Raw genomic sequence first — 21,023 nt, 5'->3', positions numbered from 1 at the left:
GCCCCTGCTAGACTCAAGGGGGTCCTCGTGCTTCTAGTCAGGGGGCTAGTTTGGGGAGTAGGATCCCTTGCTCCGGAGAGATGTCCCACCAACAAGCGCTTCTTAGCAAACATCAAGGAGGAAACCAACGGCTGACTAGCTGTCTGGCCTTTTAGTATATCTGGGACAGCAGAGGCAGGGGACTTCAGCTGGCAGGAATGAGAGGAGTGGATGGGTGCTACCCATGGAGAACCGAGGCAAAATGTATTTTGGCCCAAATGAACTGGGTCAGTCCCAACCGTCTCCTGGTCTTTAATGAGCTGGACAAAATACAAATGGGAAAGGCCAGCCTATGTCATGCGGAGCCCTCAAGGGCCCAGACCAGGGAGGCAGAGACTGCCGCCCTGCTTCTGTGCAGGTAATTCCAAAGTGCTCAGTGAAGGGAACATGGCAAAGCCTCCGGAGCTCCCTCTTCCCTACCATGCCCAGGTGCTGGGCAGGATGGGGCAGTGAGGAGAAGGCTGTACTGACGACACACTGGGCTTCCGGGGTCAACCAGGCCATGGACACAATGCAGGCACGGTGACAGGAAGCAGCAGCCTCTTGGCACAGAGACCTTGTTCTGAAGTGGTTTGATTCTCACAACACCCACCTAGGGCTGCCAGAGCAGGTGCTTGTCTTCTTCCTTTACAGATGGGATTTAAGAGCTAGAGGGACAAGGCCAAAGCCAGAGTCCAGGAATTCCAGGCCCACCCTGCCACGAGCTGACGGACACAGAAGGTAAAGGAGCCTGAGACTCAGGGCTCGGGATTGGGCTGCGCCGGTCCCTGAGTTCTCCACACCAGCTCTGTTGGGATGGAGGCCTATTCCAGAGCTGTGAGGTCAGGCGCCAGGACTCCCACTTACCATCTTTGCTCTCCAGCCCGGGTTCCCTCAGCGTGCTGGCAGCGGGAGGCTGGCTCTGGCTGGGACTCTGAGCTGGACTCAGGATGCTCCCGTCAGGCTGGTCCTTGGCCCTCATTTCTTCCTGCCAGAGTGTAGACTTGGTGGTGGGGACTTTCTCAGCACTGGGGATGCTGCTGCTGCTGCTGGTCACAGCCATCTTGGCCGGCCCTGGCTCCTAGGGGAGAGAGCAGCATCTGTGCAGCCGCAGAGGTATGCAGCCTGAGCTGCTGCACAGGTCCTGGCTGCCCGGGTGCCTGGCTACAGGGGCCACCAAGGTCAATCACACTGAGTGGCCCGAATCCCCGGAAGGGGAGGCTCCAAAAGGAGATATGTTGGTCAGGTGAAAGCTCCTGATGGCACTGTGGCCGTTTCCCTTCGACAGCTGCCAGCGCGCCCAGACTGCCTGGTCCGCTTGGCCTCAGGCCAGGTCTAGCAAATACATAGAGCCTGGAGCTCCGACAGCAAACACACGCTGGTTCTCCTTGCCCACAAAACCACAAAGCCCAGAGCAGCGGACCAGCCAGTGAAGGTGAGATGACAAGTGGCTGCCTCAGTCTGTCATTCCTAGACTTGTAGGTGCTTAGGACATGCGTCAGGAAAGATGGGACGGGGTGAGGAAAGGACACACCATCGAGACGGCCCATTGGGAAAATGCAAAGCATGTGTTCACACAACACCCATGTCAGGGCCAGCCCGTGCCTCCTCTCCCCTATCTGGTCCGAGAAAGCTCAAACAAGACATCTGGGACACTGTGTGAAGGAAATAGTCATGAGATACACACTAAACATCCAATCTACATGCACGCCCTCCCACCTCCCCACCCACACGAGCCCAGATGGGAGCTGGTGCTGCTCTGTGGGAGAAGCATTCACGTGGGAGGTACTTAGCCAGATACAGAGAATCCATTTCCAGAGCACACACAGAGCTATAACTCAGCCTCAAACCTAGAGCCCGGACAAGGGCACGGCTGGGATCTCTAGCTGCCCGACAGCACTAGCTCACCTGTGCTCAGCCCAAGGTCCTGGGCATCAGCTTCAGAGGGCACCGCAACCAAGAGGGCTTTGCTCTCAAAAGCGAGATATGTCTCAGCTGTCTTCCCCCAAACATGGGGATAATGTACAAATGCCCACCTTCCAGTCCCATCCTGGTGGCCAAGTCTCATTTTTAGAAACCCAGCTTAACCCAACCCTGAGTTGGGGCCCCTGGTGAGGATTACAGATGACACAGGTGTGTCTGTGTGTGTGGACACACAGATCCAGGATTAACCACCGGCTTAGCTGACAGCCACGGGGCACGGACCATTTGCCGGGCTCTGGTACATCACTGTACCATCCAGTCCTCACCAACACACCGCACAGTGGGGGGCTGCCTGGGCTGAGAGGCCATGCTCGCATGGCCAGTAAGGGGCAGAGTGGGGCTTCAAGCCTTTTCTACCACCAGGCACCCTCAGGAACGCCAGGGGGTGGGAGGATGCTTTGGATGGGCATCCTAAGGGACCCAACGAGAAGCCCAGGCACCAGGTAACTCAATGTGAAAAAACAGGCATTTCACCAGGTCCCAGGCTTTCCTTAGTTTTGCAAGGATTCCAGGCTTCATGGGCAGGATAAAGACAGGAAGGATCTTCCCACAGACCCAGGACACACCCAACTGCCCAACAGAGCTGTCAACAGACCTGGCTCTCAAGGCTGAAGATTCCCTACAGCTCTGACCCACCTTGGAAGAAGTGGACTTCTTAGAAGAAAATGGCAATGGTTTCTGACAGTTTCCTGAGGGCTCCAACAGAACCATGCTCTAATGATCTAAGGAGCGCCGGCCTCAGGGCCACCCGTCCCTCTGGTCAGCCCGCTGCCCCAATCCACATCCCAGCAATGCATCCCTCAAGCAGAAGTCTCTCCAGGTCCCCCTGCTATGGCTCCTTCCAACAGTTAAGCCTTCTCTTCAAAGAGGCCAGACATGCTCTGGTGGGCTCAGGGTGGAGCTGGGACTCCTCCTATAGAACTGCGTGAGGTGCTGTCCCCTCTGTGGAAGGCCAGCTGCACCAAGGATGGGGAGCAGTTGCCCAAAAGGGCCCAAGAGGGAGAGGCAGCGGCTGTGCTTGTGAAGGAAGTGGCCGTGGCTGCCGTGGCCGTCAGCCCCATGTGTGGGCGAAGGGCCCACGGATTAGGTACACCCTACTCTGACTCTGGGTGACACCAGCACTGAGGTGGCGGGCCGCCAGGGATTCCCAAGAGACCAAGGAAATTCTAGGCTTGAGATCCAAGGGGCCACGACAGGGAGCTTGGGAAACAAATGCATTTCCCAGCACCTCGTGGCTACAGACCCACCTTCCGGCCCTGGGCCTCCCAACCTGTGAGGGCTGGTTGCATCTGCAGATCCCTCCTCGTGCTTCCTACTTCTGGAAAACGCCTCCCAGAGAATGAGCACCCTGAATGGAAGCCAAGGTCCACAGGCAGTTCTTTCTCTCTTCCTTTGGAGACTCTGCTTTCTCTTGCCTCTATGCCAAGCCTTATCAAGTTAGTGGAGACAGAGGGCCAGTCTGGCAGCAGAAACAAAGCCACACAGGCTTCCTGGAGAGGGGGTTCGGTGGGTGATAATAGGGAAGGCTGATCTCTGGGTAAAGTTGCTTCTCTTCTCCAAAGTGGATGTGTGGTGGGTAAGACTTGGCCCATGTCAGGGCTGTGTGGCACTGCCTCTGCTACCCACACTGTCGCTGCTGTGGTGGAGAGGGTGTTGGGATTCACAATGATAGAGAACACAATTGCCTGTGGAAGAGGGAGGAGGCGAAGAGCCAGGTTTCCTATGTGCTAGTCCCTGCATGGTCGTAGGGCCTGCCTGCTCAGGGCTCTCAGCGTTTCACTGCTGTAATGAGGTCTGTGCTGTTCATCTGGCAGCTCAGGAAGGGTTTTGAAAGGAGGGAGGAAAGAGGAAACAGAGCAGAAAGGCAGCCTCAGGCCAAGGGGCCGCTGGAGCCTTTGCGTGCTAGCTAAGCAGGCGACCTCTCCAGGTTTTATAGAAAGCCTTCCTTTCTACTTCCAGGGCATAGGAGTGAAGCAGGACCCAATGAAAAGGATGTGACCTGGAATAGCCACCCAAGGAGAAAACAAGACAGCCAAGAAGAAGTGGAAACTCACAACACATATGTGGGCCTGAAAAGAACCAGTATACTGGACCAGAACGGACATTCCTCCCGGGGTGCCTCTGCTCACACTGAGAGGGGTCTGTTGTTTTATAGGTCGCTCAAGGAAGGCCCAGAAGCAATGGCCAAGAGCTGGAGGGCTGGGGAGATGGGAGAAACCAGCATTCCAGAGCTCCAGTGGATGAATCAGTATCTCTCAGGCCTCAGGTTTTGGAGGCTCTGGCTGGGGCGGCCTGACTGCCTGCTGCCCTGGGCTCTGCTGGGCCCCATGCCCCAAGCCTAGAGGGTGTCTGCTCCTCCTGCAGCCTGACCCTCATCTTCCCTCAGGGCGTGGGTCTCTCTCTGATGCTCTCAGGAAACCACTCTGAGTGTACTCTCCATGGCCCCAAGTCTCAATTGCCTGAGACATCCTTCTGAAAGTGGGGCTCTGTGGGCTCTCCCCTGAGTTTCTTTCTGGAGGACAGGGCACAGCACAGCAACACTTCCAGACCCCCACTGGTTTTATCTGAAACTCCCAGACCACAGAGAAAGAGGCCAGATACGGGGTCTTGGGTTCCTGCCTTGATGGGGGGCCCCCAAGGCTTTCTGCTTCCCTTACTGCTACCTTTAGGGTAACAAAACACCTTCAGCATCAGGCTCTGGAGGTAAAACCTGCCCAGAAACCCCCATCTCTCCTCTGGAAAGACTCCACATCACTTCGTGAGACTGACTCACAAGGAGACGGATCCCAGATCAAAGTTCACAGCTTCCAGGAACCAGTGGAATCAAATGTGATACTCTTGGGAACAAGGGGCAGAAAGAAGAGTCCCTGCCAGGCTGGCTTCTGCTGGGGCTTAGGAAGGGGTGAGCAGAGCAGGCTGGGACACCTACGCTCTAAGAGACCCTCAGGAAAGCGGGGATCTCCCCACCCTGTGATCACGTGGCTCCTGCTACCAACGGAAAAGGTGAAGCTCGACCATGGCCAGCAGTACTTAGAGAGAGGGGACAGCCGGTACATAAGCAACTTCCCTGGTCTGGGCCGAATGTGTCTGCTGCGCATGTAGTTGCCTTATTTGGAGGTCGGAGCTCTGCTCTAGCAATGCTCCCAAGACATCACTATAGAAACGCAGGGTAACCCTAAACGCTGTTATTCTGCCTGCAGTTTTTTTCTCTCACAAAAGGCAGCTTTGGGGGATTTGTGTGTATCCGCTGTTTCCCAGTAGGAAGCCCCATTTTCAGTCTCCAGGAATGATTCTGGCTGCATTTTGCTGACTTCCTGCCAGGTATACTACCTTCCAAGGATGCTGGCCTGGGACTCCTTGGGAAGGGTGGACAGACAGCAGACAACCATTGGCTGAGAGCAGGCCCAGGGCTGCACTCCATCAGGGCCTGTGCAAGGAAGCCCATGATGGGTGCGCGAGGGTGGGGAACCCAGGCCAGCACACACCTCCCGGTCCTGTCCAGGCTAACCTCTGCCACTCAGAGAAGCAGAGAGCAGCCAGTAAGGATTGCGGAGCCCCAGTGGGTAGCCAGGTCCTGTCATGGGCTGGCTCTCTGCCAGACTCTGAGCCTTGCGTGATCCCAAGGGAACCTGATCCCCATTCTGCTCACTTTTAGGGTTGCTGTGAGGATTGATCAGGCAGGGTAAAGCACTCAGCAACTGTGGAGTTTGGAGCAGAGAGGAAAAGCATTCACTGAGAGCCCATCATGGGCTCAGTGCTTCCTTTCACGCCCACAATGATCCTATAACCAGATCTCAAAGGGTCCGTTCTATGATCAGTTCACTGAGCTCAGAAAGGTTAATTTGCTCCATCAGGGCCCCAGGAGTGTGAGGAACATGGCAGGGAAGTGCCTAGCCCTTCTGGGGGCCCTGTGTCCTTGCAGAGGACGAAGAGTGTGGCCTTTGGGGAAGGAATGGACCTGGTGGGACTATCCGAGCCACCTTCCACTCTGGTCACATGAGACGTAGGACAGAACAAAAGTCAGGGTTGTACCAAGTTTTTTCCATTTACAGTCCAAGTCCAGTGCAGGAACAGTCCCTGCCTGGCCCTGCTTCCCAGCCTGCTGTCTGTAGGATCATCCCTGTGTGTCAAGTAGAGCTGAACCGAGGCCCTTCTTCAACTGTGGTGTGCGAGGACACGTGTGCAGCAAGCAGCCTCCCAAGCATGCCATGTGCTCCCTAGCAGCTGGCAGGAGAGCCGCAGAAGGGACACTTGCTGTCATACTGCAGCTCAGCACCAGTCCACTCACTGGAAACCTCCTGGGGCAGCCCCAGGGCATAGGCATAGGCCGCCCTGGCCCGTGGAGGGTCCTGCCCTGTGGCTTGGAGGAGCGTACCGATTGCAGCCCACACACACTGGAGGGAAAGACAGGACACGCAGGGCTGATGGCCATCTCAGCCCCCATATGGATCCTTTTCATCAGCGCTAGTTTAGGCTGGTTCCCCTCGGGGAGCTCTCACTTCATCCCAGCTCCACTCAAGTGAAACCGCTCTGCCTACCTGTGGTGTGGGAGGCTCCACCTTCCGCTTTTTCTTTTGGTTCTGCTTATTGGTTCTGGGATAGACCATGAGCATCTCCAGCCATCTGGGGAGAGAAGAGAAGGGAGCACTGGATCAGACCCCTGCTCTCGAGGACTGGGAGCCTTGTCAGGTGGTCTAGACACCAGGTCCAATGCTTCCTGTCCAGGGCCAATGCTCCCAGGCCTCTGGGCAGCCAAGCAGGGCAGAGCACGACCCAGTTTCAAGCCACTACCACTGGGGCAGAAGAGTCAGCAATGCAGCCCAGGATAAGCACAGGGTGTGCCGGAACCTGGCCCAGATGCTGACCCCACAATGACCAGAGTGCAGGTGGGGAGGACCGTGTGGCCAGCCCAGGCACAAGGAATGCTTCACCCTGGCGGGATGGCAGGCCTGCACCACAGGCCTCAGAGTGCGGAACACATCACTGTTTCCATCACTGATCCTATCTTCAGGGACTAGACTTGGGGTTTTTTTTTTTATTTTTTTTTATTTTTTTAATGTTTTATTTACTTTTGAGAGAGAGAGATAAGAGACAGCATGAGCTGGGGAGGGTCAGGAAGAGATGGAGACACAGAATCTGAAGACAGGCTCCAGGCTCGGAGCTAGTTGTCAGCAGAGCCCATCGTGGGGCTCGAACCCACAAACCATGAAATGATAACCTGAGCTGAAGTTAGACGCTCAACCGACTGAGCCACTCAGGTGCCTCTAGACTTGGTTTTAAAATTGTCCTCTCAGCGAGGATTTGGCTAGCGTACAGATAGGCTGCTGCTAGGTGTCCTTTAAGGCTATAGAGGCAGGAATCAGGAGCTATGCTCCTGAAATTCTCTGCAGTAGGTCACTTCCAGGGGCTGAGCAGCTGACCTCCTAGACTTTGCTCACCTCTGGGCCCCACCACCTGCACATAGAGCGCTCTGGGGGCCTCGGCCTTGGGGAAGGCCCGGCAGAGTTGCCCAGGCACCCACCCCAAGGCCCACATGTTGGAAGACCACTATGGACCAGTAGCAGAGAAGACAGCAGGGGAGTGTGGGAAGAGCAGCGGCTGAAGGCAGGAGGCTTGATGCAGGTCTGGCTCTGCTACTCTCTAACCATGACCTTGGGTGCCTCCCTGCCTCTCCAGGCTTCAGTCTCCCCACCTCTGGAACCAGGGGGTGGATTAGGCTGTGACACATCCCCCGCTGGCCTCACCTGAGCTTCATTAACATCTGGGAGGGTTCGATGAGGGGGGACAGGAGGAGTGGAGGGCAGGAGGAACCCAGTGATGAAGGGCACTCTCTCTAGAGGGGAAAGAACAGCAGGAGACTCCAGACTCCCTTCTTCCTGGGACAGGAGGGTCCGTGTCAGGCCAGCAGCAGTGGCTGAGTGGCAATGTGAGGTAGGGCCCGCACTGCCAGCATCCTGGCCGGAGGCTGCAGCAACCACCAGTACCCGAGCCTGGGTCAGGAAGAAGGGCTCACATCTTTCACACTTGCAGGTGCTTCTTTAATTTGGGGTGGAGGAGGGGAGGCTGGCCACAGTCCATGACCTTGTAGGACAGCCACAGGAGGGTGTGCCGGTTAGCAGCTGGCAGCGGGAAACGGCTAGGGTGTGGGGAATCACAGCACCTGGGCAGAGCCCAGCTCAGCTCAGAGCAGGCAATTCTCCGTTTTCTGAGAGAACAAACAAACTGCCAGCACCACAGAGACCTAAGGAGCAGGTCCTGCAGGTCACTCCTCTGCAGGCTGGTCCCAGAGCAAGAACAGAGGCCATGACTATATCTGCAAGGCCAGCAGATGAGCGGACTCTGAGGGCCCCACTCATGTAATCTGAGGAACTCACATGGCCCTAGGGTTACAAGACCCACTTCCCAGCCTGTCACAGGGGCTGACAATTCTTTGGGCACTCCAACAACCTATGTCTGCTGAAGACCCCTCTCATAGCCTCACTCAGGACAGGAGAAGAGACTGCGCAGACAAAGTCACCTGGTCCTCCAGGGCCCCAGGAACACGGGGAGTGTGGCAGTTATGTGCAGACCCTGGGGGTTGCCCTGGGCCCTGCCCATGACCCATGTAGGACAGGGCCCTAAGGAAAGAGATCTGTGCTGGAGACTCAGGGGCTGAGCACAGGCAGGGGCGGGCTGGGCTTGGAATGTGTCCTCTGAACTTGGACTTCTCACAGAAGCCCAGCAGGAAGCATGTCACGTCATTCAGATGTGTTACTATGTAAAATATAACCAGGGCAGAGAAGAGGCAAGGGGCAAGTATGGACACGGGATCAGTCATGGATGTGAGTGCCAGGGATGTGGCATAGCGTTCCCCAACTCTGACAGCAGAGCCAGGGTGAATAAGACTGAGGGGGACAGAGCCGAAAGGCAGGGGCACAGAGAAGGGGGAAAGCTCGAACTCAGCCCACCTGGAGAGCGCGGAAGAGCCCCCTCCCCACCAGCTCCTGCTTACATCCCAACTCTTCTAAGAGAGCAGCATTAAGCTGTGCCCCAAACATCCTGAAGGCTCCTCCTGGCACAAGAGAGCTGGCAAAGAGAACTGCCGACTCTCTCCATCCGGCTCTGGGAGAGACGCCACAGGCTGTTCAGCGTCCTCTGTTCAGAGAAGACCCCGCGAAGAAGGTTGGATGGACTGTCCCCAACTGCTCCTGCTCTAAGTCAGCCCAGAGCAAGCGTCTGCTGCTCATTAGGGAGCTTCATACTTGGACCCATCTCAGGGTCTCAGGGCCCAGATGAGATTACCTGGGCAAAGGAGCCGTGCCAGGTGGTGAGGATGCCCAGTGGGGGTCCATCCACCAAGGCGAGAGGCAGACGAGGGGGAGAAGATGGAAACAGAAGTCTATACCCAGGGGACATCACCCCAACTGTCCCCTTGAAGGAGGCCAAATGTCCCATCAGGTGGCAAAGATGGGGAAGCTGTTGCCTAGGGGCCCAGGGGCAGGCTGCCCGGCAGGCAAGGGCAAGCAAGGCCCAGACCCAGGATGAGGAGAGAGCAAAGCGCTGGGTGACTTTGGCTCCGGCTATGCCACTGGGCCACCGCACAAACCTCCTACCCTCCTGACAGCCCAGCCTACATGTGGGACCCTGAGAGAACGTGCATCTGGTACTGTGGTCCACCAATGACCTTGTCTACCCATGCTGCATGGGAATGGCAGTCCCCAGTCCCCATACAGGCGGTGGCCTTAGGAGATCCCCTGGCCTGTGGCAAGTGCCTAATGGTACGATTCAGGCCACCTGCCAGAGACACTATTAGATGCCAGTTTCCTAATGCCATGTGGCATATCATTACATCCCTGACCTGGTCCCCCAGTCACATGTGACTCAGCCTGTCCTGGGGACCTTGGACATCCCTTTCGCATCCCACCTGCTAATCAGAACCCTCCACAGGACCTAGCTCCCAAGGCTAGATCTCCTCCAAGGAATCCAGCTGGGCAGTGGAGCCTTGGCCTAAAGTGTTTCCGTCAGACAGGCAGCAGCACCAACTGTGAGCCAGAAAGTACAAGTGGTTCTTCTGTGCTGTCACTCAGGCCTGGAGGGTGGCCCTCGGTCAAAGTCCTCTCATTTCTAGAGCTTTAGTCTCCCAACTGTAGGATGAGGGCTCTCTCTGTAAAAGACTTCTATATTCTTCTTAAGTTTTTGAAAGTTGAGCTCAAACCCATGACCCCAAGATCAAGAATCGCAAGCTCCTCTGACTGAGCCAGCCAGTGCCCCACGCTCTCTACATTCTTAAACCATATGATTCTGGAATTAAGGCCAGGGATAGGCAGAGGCAAAGTGGTCCTCCTGTTTGCCCCCAGGAGTTAGAAATGTAAACCTGCCTCTCCCCAAGGGAAAAGGACTCAGGGTGAACGGACACCCCAGCATAGGTCACCTGGTCACGCTGCAGGGCAGCTCTGGCCCCCTGCTCCCCCTTATCACAGAGTGGACTTGACCTTAGAACTCGGCCAAAACTGGGTACCTCTGACCATTGTCCTTGCTTCCTCATACAGCAGCCTTGGCCTGAGATCCTGAAGGATAGTGAAGCCCAGGCCAGTGCTTAGAGTCTTTTTACTCACTGAAACCAAAAGGCTTCACGCTGTATTTCCCTCTACTCTGCACTGCAACAATCAGCTCAAGACCCCTAACCCCTCAGGTTTACCTTCTCTCAGAGCTTTCTTGGTCTTAAAAGACCAAGGGGATTTTCTAAGACCTGGTGCCCAAGCTCCTGGCAGGGCTAGTGGAGCCTGCTCACTATGCACGTACTGTGTGGTGGTTGCATGAAGCTGCTTAGCGGTGCCCCGGGAGCAGGGACTTGCCACATGGGCTCAGGAGCACGGAGCTCTGCTGCTCTAGACTGCTGGCCTGAAAATCGGGGCTCCCTCCCGCTTCCCAGTATTCCCCCTAAGCCTCTGCACAGGGCAAGATCAGGGCAGTGGTGTGACTCAGAGATGTTCCTCCCACCTGGACAAAGAAGCTAATGCATGCAGCAGCACTGGAGTGACGGCTGTGTACAGGTATTGGGGACAGCGAGCGAGGCACAGCCTCCCCCTCAGGGACTTGCTGCTGGCTAAGGAAGCCCCCATGTGCGCACAAACAATCTGCATCTCTTGTAAGAGCCAGCTGATTGTGCCAGGTGCCTCAGGGGGAAGGCTTCCTGGAAGAGTGCACACCCGGGCAGACTCTCCTAGCCTAAGGATGGAGGGATCATTCCAGATTGAAGGCAGGGTGGCAGTGAACGCACAGAACTAGTGGGCAGCAGGGCCATATGTAGTGACAAGCAGCTCAGTGCTGAGGGACACAAGGGTGGTGGAGGTGAGGCTGGAGGGCTGTGAAGGGTCCCCTCCAGAGCCAACCAAGGAACTTGGACTTGCCTGCCAAGTAATGGGGTTTTAGGGAGGAGAGAGGCAAAGTCAGATGAGCTCTGGGTACTGAACCCCTCACGGTTGAGTGACACAGGTGGGGGAGGTGTGCGACACAGGTTGGGGAGGTGTGAAGACCAGTGAGAGGCCTAAAGAAGACGAGGCAGCCCCGGAACCGGGCACTGCCAGCAGAGGGAGGCGCCTGAGTACACAGGACATGAGGAGACAACCTTGGCGAGTCTGTGGACATGGGGGTAACGCAAAGGCCGGGGGAAGGTGAGGCCAGTTTCTGGCGTGGTGACCAGTTTCTGTGAGGGCCCAGAAGCAGGGACACATTTGATGAAGAAAGGGATGGCAATATTGCCCAATTTGTGCCAAAGGGAACTGGTTTGAGAACCCGCTGGGGGGCAGGCGCCTCCTCCCAAAGTGTGTGGGGCAGACTCACCCGCTGATGATCTCCTTGGTCTCTGCCCGGATGAAATGCTCCTTCTCAGGGGTCAGAATGCACAGAGAGAACTTCTGGCCTGTCCGGGCCTCCCCATCCACCACATCTGTGCACTGGTTCATGTTGATGGTGCCCTGAGGCAGGGTTGTGGGCTGCAGGAAGAAGATGGCGCAGGGGGTCGCTCAGAGGCCAGCACTCATGGGTCAGAGTAAGGCAGCATGGCCTGTCCCTGTAGCCCCAGGCCCTCTCAACCGTGTCGCCTCAACAGGCACCCGAACCTCTCGCGGCTGTGTGGATCCCCAAATACAACAGAGGCACCATGGCCCCACTTCCTCCCTACCTATCCCCAGGGAGGAGAGGGGACAGGTCTGTTCTTCTCGGAGGACAGCCAGCTGGACGTTCCTTCCTGGCTGGAGAACAATATCCCAGCTGGCACTGGGGGAAGGGCGAGAGACAGGAAGGGGACAGCTCTGCGAGGACAGCTGGGACGACAGAGGCGGCCCAGAGCCAGGTCTCACAGGAGCAGTGAGAAAAGGCTCCAGAGGAGGTGGTTCCAAAATAGCAAGGTTATTTTTAGAGGCAAGGAGGGGGCCAGAGAGAAGCCATATCCTGGAAGGCAGGCTGGGGGCTGGCAGCCTGGAACCACACATGTCCTGAATGTTTTAAGGTAGGCCAAGCCCACTAGGGGCAGGTGCCCCACTGCCTCCCCCGAGGAGGCGCACGAGGAGTTGCTACAAGGCCGCCTGGCCAGCGCTGGCACAACAAATAATAACTTTTTTTTCTTTCATTTTCTGACACTTTTCTCACTGGTCTATGCCCTGGCACCAATACCTTCTACACTATAACATACGTAACACACACAGGTAAGTTAAATGGGGATGATAAAAACACAGCAACAGAAATCCTAATACTGTCTTCTCACTGTACCACCTCGTGGGCTCACCTTTAGAGACTACTGTTCCAGGGCTCAGGTCACGAAACTGCTCACTGTCCCCTCTTGCACGGTAATTGTGTTTACTGGACACGTGACCACCAGCCACCAGCAAAATTTCCCAGCTAGCCCCGCAGCAGAACGAGGTCATGCTGGTCATTCAGCCATACCCTAAGAATTCCTACAACCTCTTTGTGCTTCAGTTTTGTGTGTGTGCAAAATGGGGTCTTGATTCTCCTTCCAGAAGAGCTTTTAGAAGTGTCAATAAAAGGCAAAGCCATAACAAGCTATGGCCAAAGAAAATGAATGCTTATTTACTATCTGTGCGTCAGGATCTCATAATTACAACCTATTCCATGCCTCCTTAAATATTACTTACGAGGCAGGCATTATCTAATCCTATTAGACACGTGGAAAAAGGGAGCAGAGTCAACAGCGGTCAGAAGAGAAGGAAGAACTGAAAAGTGATCCACGTTCCTACTCACAGGCACTGTGAAAATAGTTCCGCCTGAGTCTCCACAGTTCCACCTGTGGGGGAAGCCTCACCAGCACCAGCGTGACCTGCTGTGAAGGTGCTCACTTTGCCGGAGGCTCACTGAATGCCAGGCCCAGGGCCAGTGTGTCCTCTTACTGATACTCCCACAGCCCCCTGGGGCTGCCAATACCCAATCCGCATCTGCTCTTTCACTAGTCCACAGATGAACCACAGACTGGTTCAACCAAGGGTCTCCAGAGAGCTCCCAGGCTCGATGGCCATCCCCACCTCAGGGCAGGGGCAGGCCACACCCTTCTGCATTCTCAGAGCTGACGAGAGAAAAAAAGAGCCCTGACAATCCATTCCCTGGCTTGACCAAGGCCTCGTGCTTAGAAAGCGAGGGCAGATATCTAGGGTGCAATCCACAACCAGCCAGAGGGAACCCCTCACCCCAACACTGTCAGCAGAAAGGCCAGCTCCCTCTGACAAGCTCCCTGCTCACTCTGCACCTCTAGAGGTCAGGAATCCAGGTCTCCTACGACGCTGAGTGGCACCTAACAGTTTTGCTCAATTTCAAAAAAAGAGATGGCAGTCTGCAGGCCATCCAACTCTGCTCTGCAGCCAGGTTATGGGTCCTCAGCCAGCAAAGTCACCAGATGCTCTCCGGCCACCTGGGGGCTCTGGTCCTCTTCTGGCCTCCACACACAGCAGCTAAGATGGCAGAGCTGCATCAGTGTCAACTGACCCCAAGGCCAAAGACCACGTAAGCATAAAGTGACCAAGCAGGACGGCCAAGACAAAGGCCTCTCTCTAGGGATGTGACCACACCCTGCTGAGAGCCCAGCCCTTAGTCATTTGCCCCCTGGCCCACAAAAGGCCAAGGGAGCCTCTGCCCACTGCAGCCGGGCACCTGCCAGAGGCTTGCTTTGTAAGATCCTGCCACAGCAGCCTTACCACCTGGAGACCCCCACCCCCAACCCATGCACTTTAAGGAAAACAGGCCTCCTCCACTTCTTGTTGGATCTAGAAGTTTCAGAAGGCAAGTTTCTAAGAGCCAGAGGGAAAGAAGAGAAAAGTAGGACAGATGTACAAGGAGGGGCCATTAAGAGCTATTATGGGGACCCTTTCCTCTAGGTAGCTGTGCTTACAGAACCAGACAAGACTTGGATGGAATGGGACTACTCCAATTTACCCCCCAAACAGAGACAAAGGCTTTCCCCCAGGGCAAAGAAGTGCTCACAAAATCTTAACTCAGTGTGCAGGTCTTGCAATAGTTGATGTATTTCAAACTAATCTGCCCATGACTGACAGAGAACAGTGCCTTTCACTTTGGGAAGAAGAGTTGTATGAGCACACGCACACAGAATGAAAAATTATGGACAATCCTTTCACTGCATGCACTGCATTCTGTATTATGTTCTCTCATACTCCCCACGACCCACTTCAGGAGTAGGAAAAGCAGTGTTGCCTGGTGACAGGGGTCAGCCAGCATGTCTGCTCGCTGCCAGAAGCAGGAGTGGAGTGTGCTCCAGGAAGAACAAGAAGACCACCTTTCAGTAGGAGCTGCTGCGGTAAGTATAATATTAATTGTCTTCCAGGGTTGGGCAGGGCTCTGAATAAGCAGTTAAAGGTTCACCCTGATGACAGCCACAGGAGGAAGGCACTCTGACAGGCTTGACACCCAGAGGTACAAGCTGGGGCTCAGAGTGGTAAAGGGGTCTGGGGTCACCCAGAACAAGGGGGCCCAGGGTTACTGCAGAAAGCGTCGGCAGGCAGGATCAGGGAAAGCCTACATAGGAGCACACCCTCCCCCACCCTCCCCAGAGGTGACGATAATGGCTCCCACAAGCTCCTGTACAGAGGCCTCTGGGTGGCCACATCGGAGGCTTGGTCAGGCCGCTTAAGCCCGGTCCAAGGAGAGAGCACATCCTTTCTCTGGGATTAAGGAAGTTAGATTTGAATTTCCTACAAAGAAATTCAAGGAAATACAAGGAAAGTGGCCCCTGGGGAGCTTGGCTAAGTACTGCAGCCCATCCCAGGCACTGCTGGACCCCCATGCCCTGAGAGGAACATGCGCTGGACAGGATCACAGAGACCGTCTCTTGGCTCTTCCTGCTACTGCCAAGTTGCTCAGAGTCCTCAGAGTCCTGAATCTAATGAATCGTGAATCCATCTCTAAAGAGGTGGGACACCAAATGCCATCCAGGTGTAGAATGGGCCACCTGTTTCTCAGCCCTCCAAGGCCACATTTCTCCCTACGAGCAGCTCTCTTTACACGAATATCCTCAAAGTCCAAGTTCTCAAAGGACACTGGCAAGACCCATGGAAAAGGGGTCTTAAGACACACCCGTGAACCCGTCCAAAACTGGAGTGAACCCAAACCCCCGCGTAATCCCTCCGACAGCTCAGAGAGGCCTTCCACCAACCTCGGCCAGGGGCCTCAGGGCAGTGGGGATGGACAAGGGGCCCCAGTAGGTGCCCACCACACACTTCTCTCCCCCCGTGCCTTGCCTGGCAAGAAGCCAGCGAAGTCCCCCAGCCAGGCGTGTGGCCAGCGTCCCATGTATTCCACAGTCCTCGTGGTCTGCGGGGCAGCTCACAACCGTCCTTCAGGCTGTGGTCCCACCACAAGTCCTCAGGCACCAAGTCTGTTTCCATGGCCTCATAATGGCCTCCTCTGGAGGGAGCTGGGACTCTGCACCCCTCTCTGCCCTTTAGGGACTCCAACAAGAAACCTGACTGCTGTAGTCTGCCTATAGGAGGAGGCCGGGCCAGCCAGGCTGGGGGGTACAGCATGAGGGCCTGTCACCTTTGAAGCCATTGCCCCAGGAGAGGAGGAGCCAGATGACTGCACTCCCAGCCCCTTCTTCCCCACAAAGGCTCAGAGACCTAATGTAGCCTCGGCTTTATGTTTCTAGAACCCACGAGCCAAGAAGAGCACCACCTCTGGGACAGAATCCTAGCTCTGCCACTCACCACATTAAGTCACCTTGGGCAAGCTGCCAATTTTAAGCCTCAGTTTCCACAAGTATAAAATGGGTGTAATGGTTTTCCTTACTTCAAATGTAAACTGGAGCCGCTACTGTGGACAATATTCTGGAAATTTCTCAAAAAGTTAAACATGGAGTTGCTGTATGACCCAGCAATTCCGCTCCTAGGTTTACACCCCAAAGAACTGAAAAGAGGTGTTCAAACAACCTGTGCACAAGTGGTTGTAGCACCACTATTCACAATTGCCAAAAGGTAGACGCTGCCTAAATGTCCATCAATTCTAGTCATACAACAGAATGGCGTTCAACCACAAGAAGAATGAAATACACATGCTTCAACAAAGATGAGCCTTGAACATTATGCTAAGTGAAAGAAGCAGGAGACAAAAGGACACATATTGTATAAATCAGTTTAGATGAAACATCCAGAATAGGCAAATTCATAGAGACAGAAAGCAGATTAATGGTTGCTAGGGGATGAGTGGGGGAGTGGGGAATGAGGAGCGACTACTTAATGGGTATGAGATTTCTGCCTGGAGTGATGAGAAAGCTCTGGAACTAGACAGTGGTAATGGTTGCACAACATTATAAATGCACTAAATGGCACTGAACTGTACGCTTTAGACTGGTTAAAACAGTACATTTTTATGTTGTGTATATTTTACCACAATAAAAGAAATGCCTTACCTCACAGAGTTGTTCACAGGAAGTGAGGGCTCAGGGCTGGCACACGACCCAGGCTTCCTCCCTTGCTGTTTCCCAAGGCGCGTGTGTGCGCGCGCGCGCACACACACACACACACACACACACACACACACACACACAACCCACCAAGCACGGGGGTGGTGGAGAGAAGACAATGTATTCAATATATTTTCTCTGAGTGCCCCTAGGGAAAGGGAGGAAAGCACTGGGTACATGTCTCCCACCCAGGGACAGAGAAGGGGCCGGCAGGGTGAAGAGGACTGGCCTGGCTGGACTGGTGGGAACTCTAGGCCCCATGGGCCATCCTCTCTCTGGGAGTGGAGGAAAAGCCAGGCCTTCAAGCCCACACTGGAGGCCAGCGACTGGCCCTAAGATGGCTAACAACAGGCTGTTGAAACCGACAGGCCAAATCAAAGGGTTTATCGAAGGGCAGAGGAGCAGTTTACTTTCATTCTGTGTCTCCCAGGCCCCACGTCAAAGGGAAAGAGCAGAGCCTGGTTTCCCTGTCACACTGCAATGGGGCCGGGTGTAGGGCGGGGTGTCTGTCCTCTGGAGCACCGGACACTTCACCTGCTCTCTTCCCCACAAGCTCCCAGGTGCTGGCAGGCCCACATGGGAGTGCCCCACCCACCCCTTTCCCACTGCTCACTGATCCAGACGAAGTCTGGGCGCTGGGAGCCTCTGGGAGGCGTGCCGGAGCAGGTGGCACCCAGCCGGAAGATCTGTGGATTCTCTTCTCCCAGGCATGGCACTCAGCTCCTCAGCACTGTTCAACAGTTAGAACCCGGGCCTAGGGTGGCCTCAACTATGCTGGTCTCCCTGTGGTCACCAGTACTGGTCTAGGAATGACCTTTCATTCTGGGAGACACAGAATGTGGCCTGGCCATTTTCTGCCTTAGCTGCTCCCACAGCTTCAAGCCCAAGCTCTTTGCCCCGTGTCTGAGGCCCTCAGGATCTGTATCCTCACGTCCTGCCCAAGCTTACAGGCCTCGGTGACCCACTGATGAACAGGCTGGCCTCCTTTATAGCCATCTCCTGCCAGAGAGGCCTGCCTCACATCCCTCACCTCCCCTCTGAAGGGAAGAGCCCTGCATGTAGCCCTGAGTCCACTTTCGGGTCTGCCCATCTGTTCTCCACGATAGACTGTAAGGTCCTTAGTAAAATTAATTTGAGTTTCCTCTATATGTAAACATTGGCACCATTCAAAATGAGCTTCAGCACTTATTTTTCAATGATATATGAAAAATATCAACCCCTCTAAGTTTACATTGCAGATTCATTATATAAATACTGTGCTTTATTTATAAATATTCTGTAATATGTACAATATTCTACTTATAAATATGTACTATTTTATATTTTATTTTATTTTAGAGACAGAGAGAGACAGAGAGAGACAGAGAGAGAGAGAATCCCAAGCAGGCTCCACCCCACGACCTTGGGATCATGATAGCCTAAATCAAGAGTCAGACATCCAACCAACTGAGCCATCCAGGTGTCCTTAAATATGTATTTATAAAACAGGAACACCCAACTTTACCCATCTCATTTTTGTCAAGTGGGTAGCCAGATGCTCCATGTGCAAAGGTAATAAGCCCTCCACCATCTGAGGGGCATGAAGTGCAAGAGCTAGCCTGAAGGAGATGCAGGGCCCAGAAAGGGAACCTGACCACCAGAGGACCAGGGTCTGCAGCCACCACCCTTGGGGCCAGCAAATGATAAAGATGAAATACAAGGGGTGGGTGTGGCTGTCCTGCATAATCCCATTTGTAGGAAACGGCCAGAGCAAGTAAATTGACAGAGACAGAAAGTAGCTCAGAGGTTGCCAAGGCCTGAGGGGAGTTTAGGGGATGATAGAGAAGGGGTAGANGGGGGGGGGGGGGGGAGGGAATGTTCTAGAGTTAGACTGTGGTGATGGTTGTACAATCCTGTTACCATACTAAAAGACAATGATTTGTATACTCACAAAAACAAGACATTGCACAGGGACAGAAATAATTGCATAAGGCCGCCCTTTGAAAGACCCCTGCTGCTCCACTCAGGCCCCTGCAGAAGAACGCTCACAGCCTGCTACCTTCAACCCAAGCCTGGAAGGCGCCCGATGCCCTTCCCTGTCACACGTTTCAGACATGGACGCCACAGCCCAGATAGGCAAAGGACAAGAGCCCAGCTGCCCAACGCCTAACCCACCTCAGCATATTACATCTCCTGCAGCCGTGAGCCAAGCAGCCGCAGAGAGCTAACGTGCAGGCTCTGACACCCGGAGTCTGTGCAGCAGGCACAGCTGAGTGCTCCACCGGGTCGTGGCTCCTGACAGAGATGACGCTCAGTGAGCAGGTGGCCCTGTCCCTAGGAGGTTCCCTTCAAGATTCGGCTCTGGCCCTAACCAGGGCAGGGTGGCCAATCTGAGGCACCCGGGGCTTCCATGGATTCAGCAGAAAGGGGCCCACAAATAGGGGAACACGGTCTAACCCCGAGCAGCAACGGGAGCTGCGCCCAGCGCCGTGGCCACACTGGGGCTGCAGCCTGGGAGCTGCTCAGCCCAGTACAGCACACGCGGGGAGTCCGTGGGGTGCTGTCGAAATGACCCACTAAGGGCTCTGTCAACCAGCCAAACTCCCTGTCTTTGTGGGGCATTGTTAGGGTTGGCTAAACTTCTTTTTGTTTAAGGGAGAAAAGGATACAACAAGGACCTTTTTCACTTGCTGCCAATGCTGGGAAGTTCCTTCTCACACCTGCTGTGCCAGACTGGCCTGCGGGCTTGGGTCGCTGGCCAGGCAGCGAAGACGCCGAGGCTCCCACCAAGCAGCCAAGCGCCCTCAGCTCTCCTCAGGAAGCCATCACCGTCCAGCCAAGGCCCACCTTGCTCTGAGACTGGGGGCCAGGGAACACAGGGAAGAGCACCTTTTACCCTCCTCACTCCCCCAACCAGGATGACAGCAGGACTCTACAAGGACCAAGGGCCCAAAATACCGTACATGGCAATTAACGCAAACTGAATTGAAGACCCAAACATAAGAGCAAAAAATATACAACTCTTAGAAGACGACTAAGACAAACAGCTTTGAACAATGGACTTGACAATGATTTGTACAGGACACTAAAAGCACAGGCAATTAGAGAAAGAAATGAGACTTCATCAGAATTAAACACTTTTGTGCATTGAAGGACACTATCACAAGAGTGAAAAGGCAACCCACAGAATGGAAAAAAATACTTACAAATCACACATCTGATAAAGGATCAATATGCAGAATATATAAAGAACTACAACTCAACAGCAAAAAAAAAAACACAACAACAATAAATGAGCTAAATTTTGGATAGACATATCATCAAAGAAGATAGAAAAGTGGCCAAGAAACACATGAAAAGATGCTCAACATCAGTTATTAGGGAAATGCAAATCAAAACCACAGTGAGATACTACCTCACACCTACCAGGATGGCTTTAATGAAAAAAAAAAACAAAAAACCCCCCAAAACCTGAAAACAACAAGTGTTGGCAAGGATAAGGAGAAACTGAAACCTTTGTGCATTGCTAGTGGAAAGATAAAGTGGTACAGCCACTGTGGGAAACAGTTTAGCAGTTACTGAAAAAATTAAACCAGAATTACCCTATCATCCAGCAACTCCACTTCTAGATATATTCCCAAAAGAACCAAAAGCAGGGATTGGAACAGATATTTGTATGCCCATGTTCATTTCAGCATTATTCACAATAGCAAAAAGGGAGAAACAACTGAAGGGTCCACTGATGGACATACACATGGAGACACACACACACACGGGAATGTTATCCAGCCACAAAAAGGAATGAAATTTTGACACATGCTGTAACATGGACGGACCTTTGAAAACCTTACGTGAAGTGAAATACACTAGACACAAAAGGACAAGTATTAGTGTTTAATTCCTATGGGGTTTCAGTTTGGGAAGATAAAGTTCTGGAGACAGATGATGCTGATGGTTTCACAACAGTGTGAATGTACTTAATGCCACTGAAAACAGTTAAGCTGTGAAGTTTTGTGTTATGCGTGTCTGAAGACACACACATGTACACATGCACACACACACTCACAAAGAACCAACTGTCCAG

At 54.0% G+C, this 21,023-nt stretch overlaps 1 protein-coding gene across 3 annotated transcripts in view; it reads right to left on the bottom strand.

Annotated features, from left to right (window-relative positions):
- MPRIP (myosin phosphatase Rho interacting protein) overlaps positions 1-21,023 on the bottom strand; it is a 151,452-nt gene that overhangs the window by 57,798 nt on the left and 72,631 nt on the right. For all 3 annotated transcript variants that reach the window (XM_077746830.1, XM_077746829.1, XM_077746828.1), the window contains exons 4-6: positions 11,824-11,975; positions 6,540-6,624; positions 886-1,099 (exon numbers count right to left, since the gene is read on the bottom strand). In XM_077746830.1, the coding sequence (XP_077602956.1) occupies positions 886-1,099; positions 6,540-6,624; positions 11,824-11,975 (451 nt within the window). The remainder of the gene's footprint in view (positions 1-885; positions 1,100-6,539; positions 6,625-11,823; positions 11,976-21,023) is intronic.

Source organism: Crocuta crocuta, unplaced genomic scaffold (assembly GCF_008692635.1).
Source record: "Crocuta crocuta isolate KB4526 unplaced genomic scaffold, BGI_CrCroc_1.0 scaffold139, whole genome shotgun sequence".
NCBI classification, from domain to species: domain Eukaryota; kingdom Metazoa; phylum Chordata; class Mammalia; order Carnivora; family Hyaenidae; genus Crocuta; species Crocuta crocuta.
This window is presented reverse-complemented; position numbering and strand designations above follow the sequence as displayed.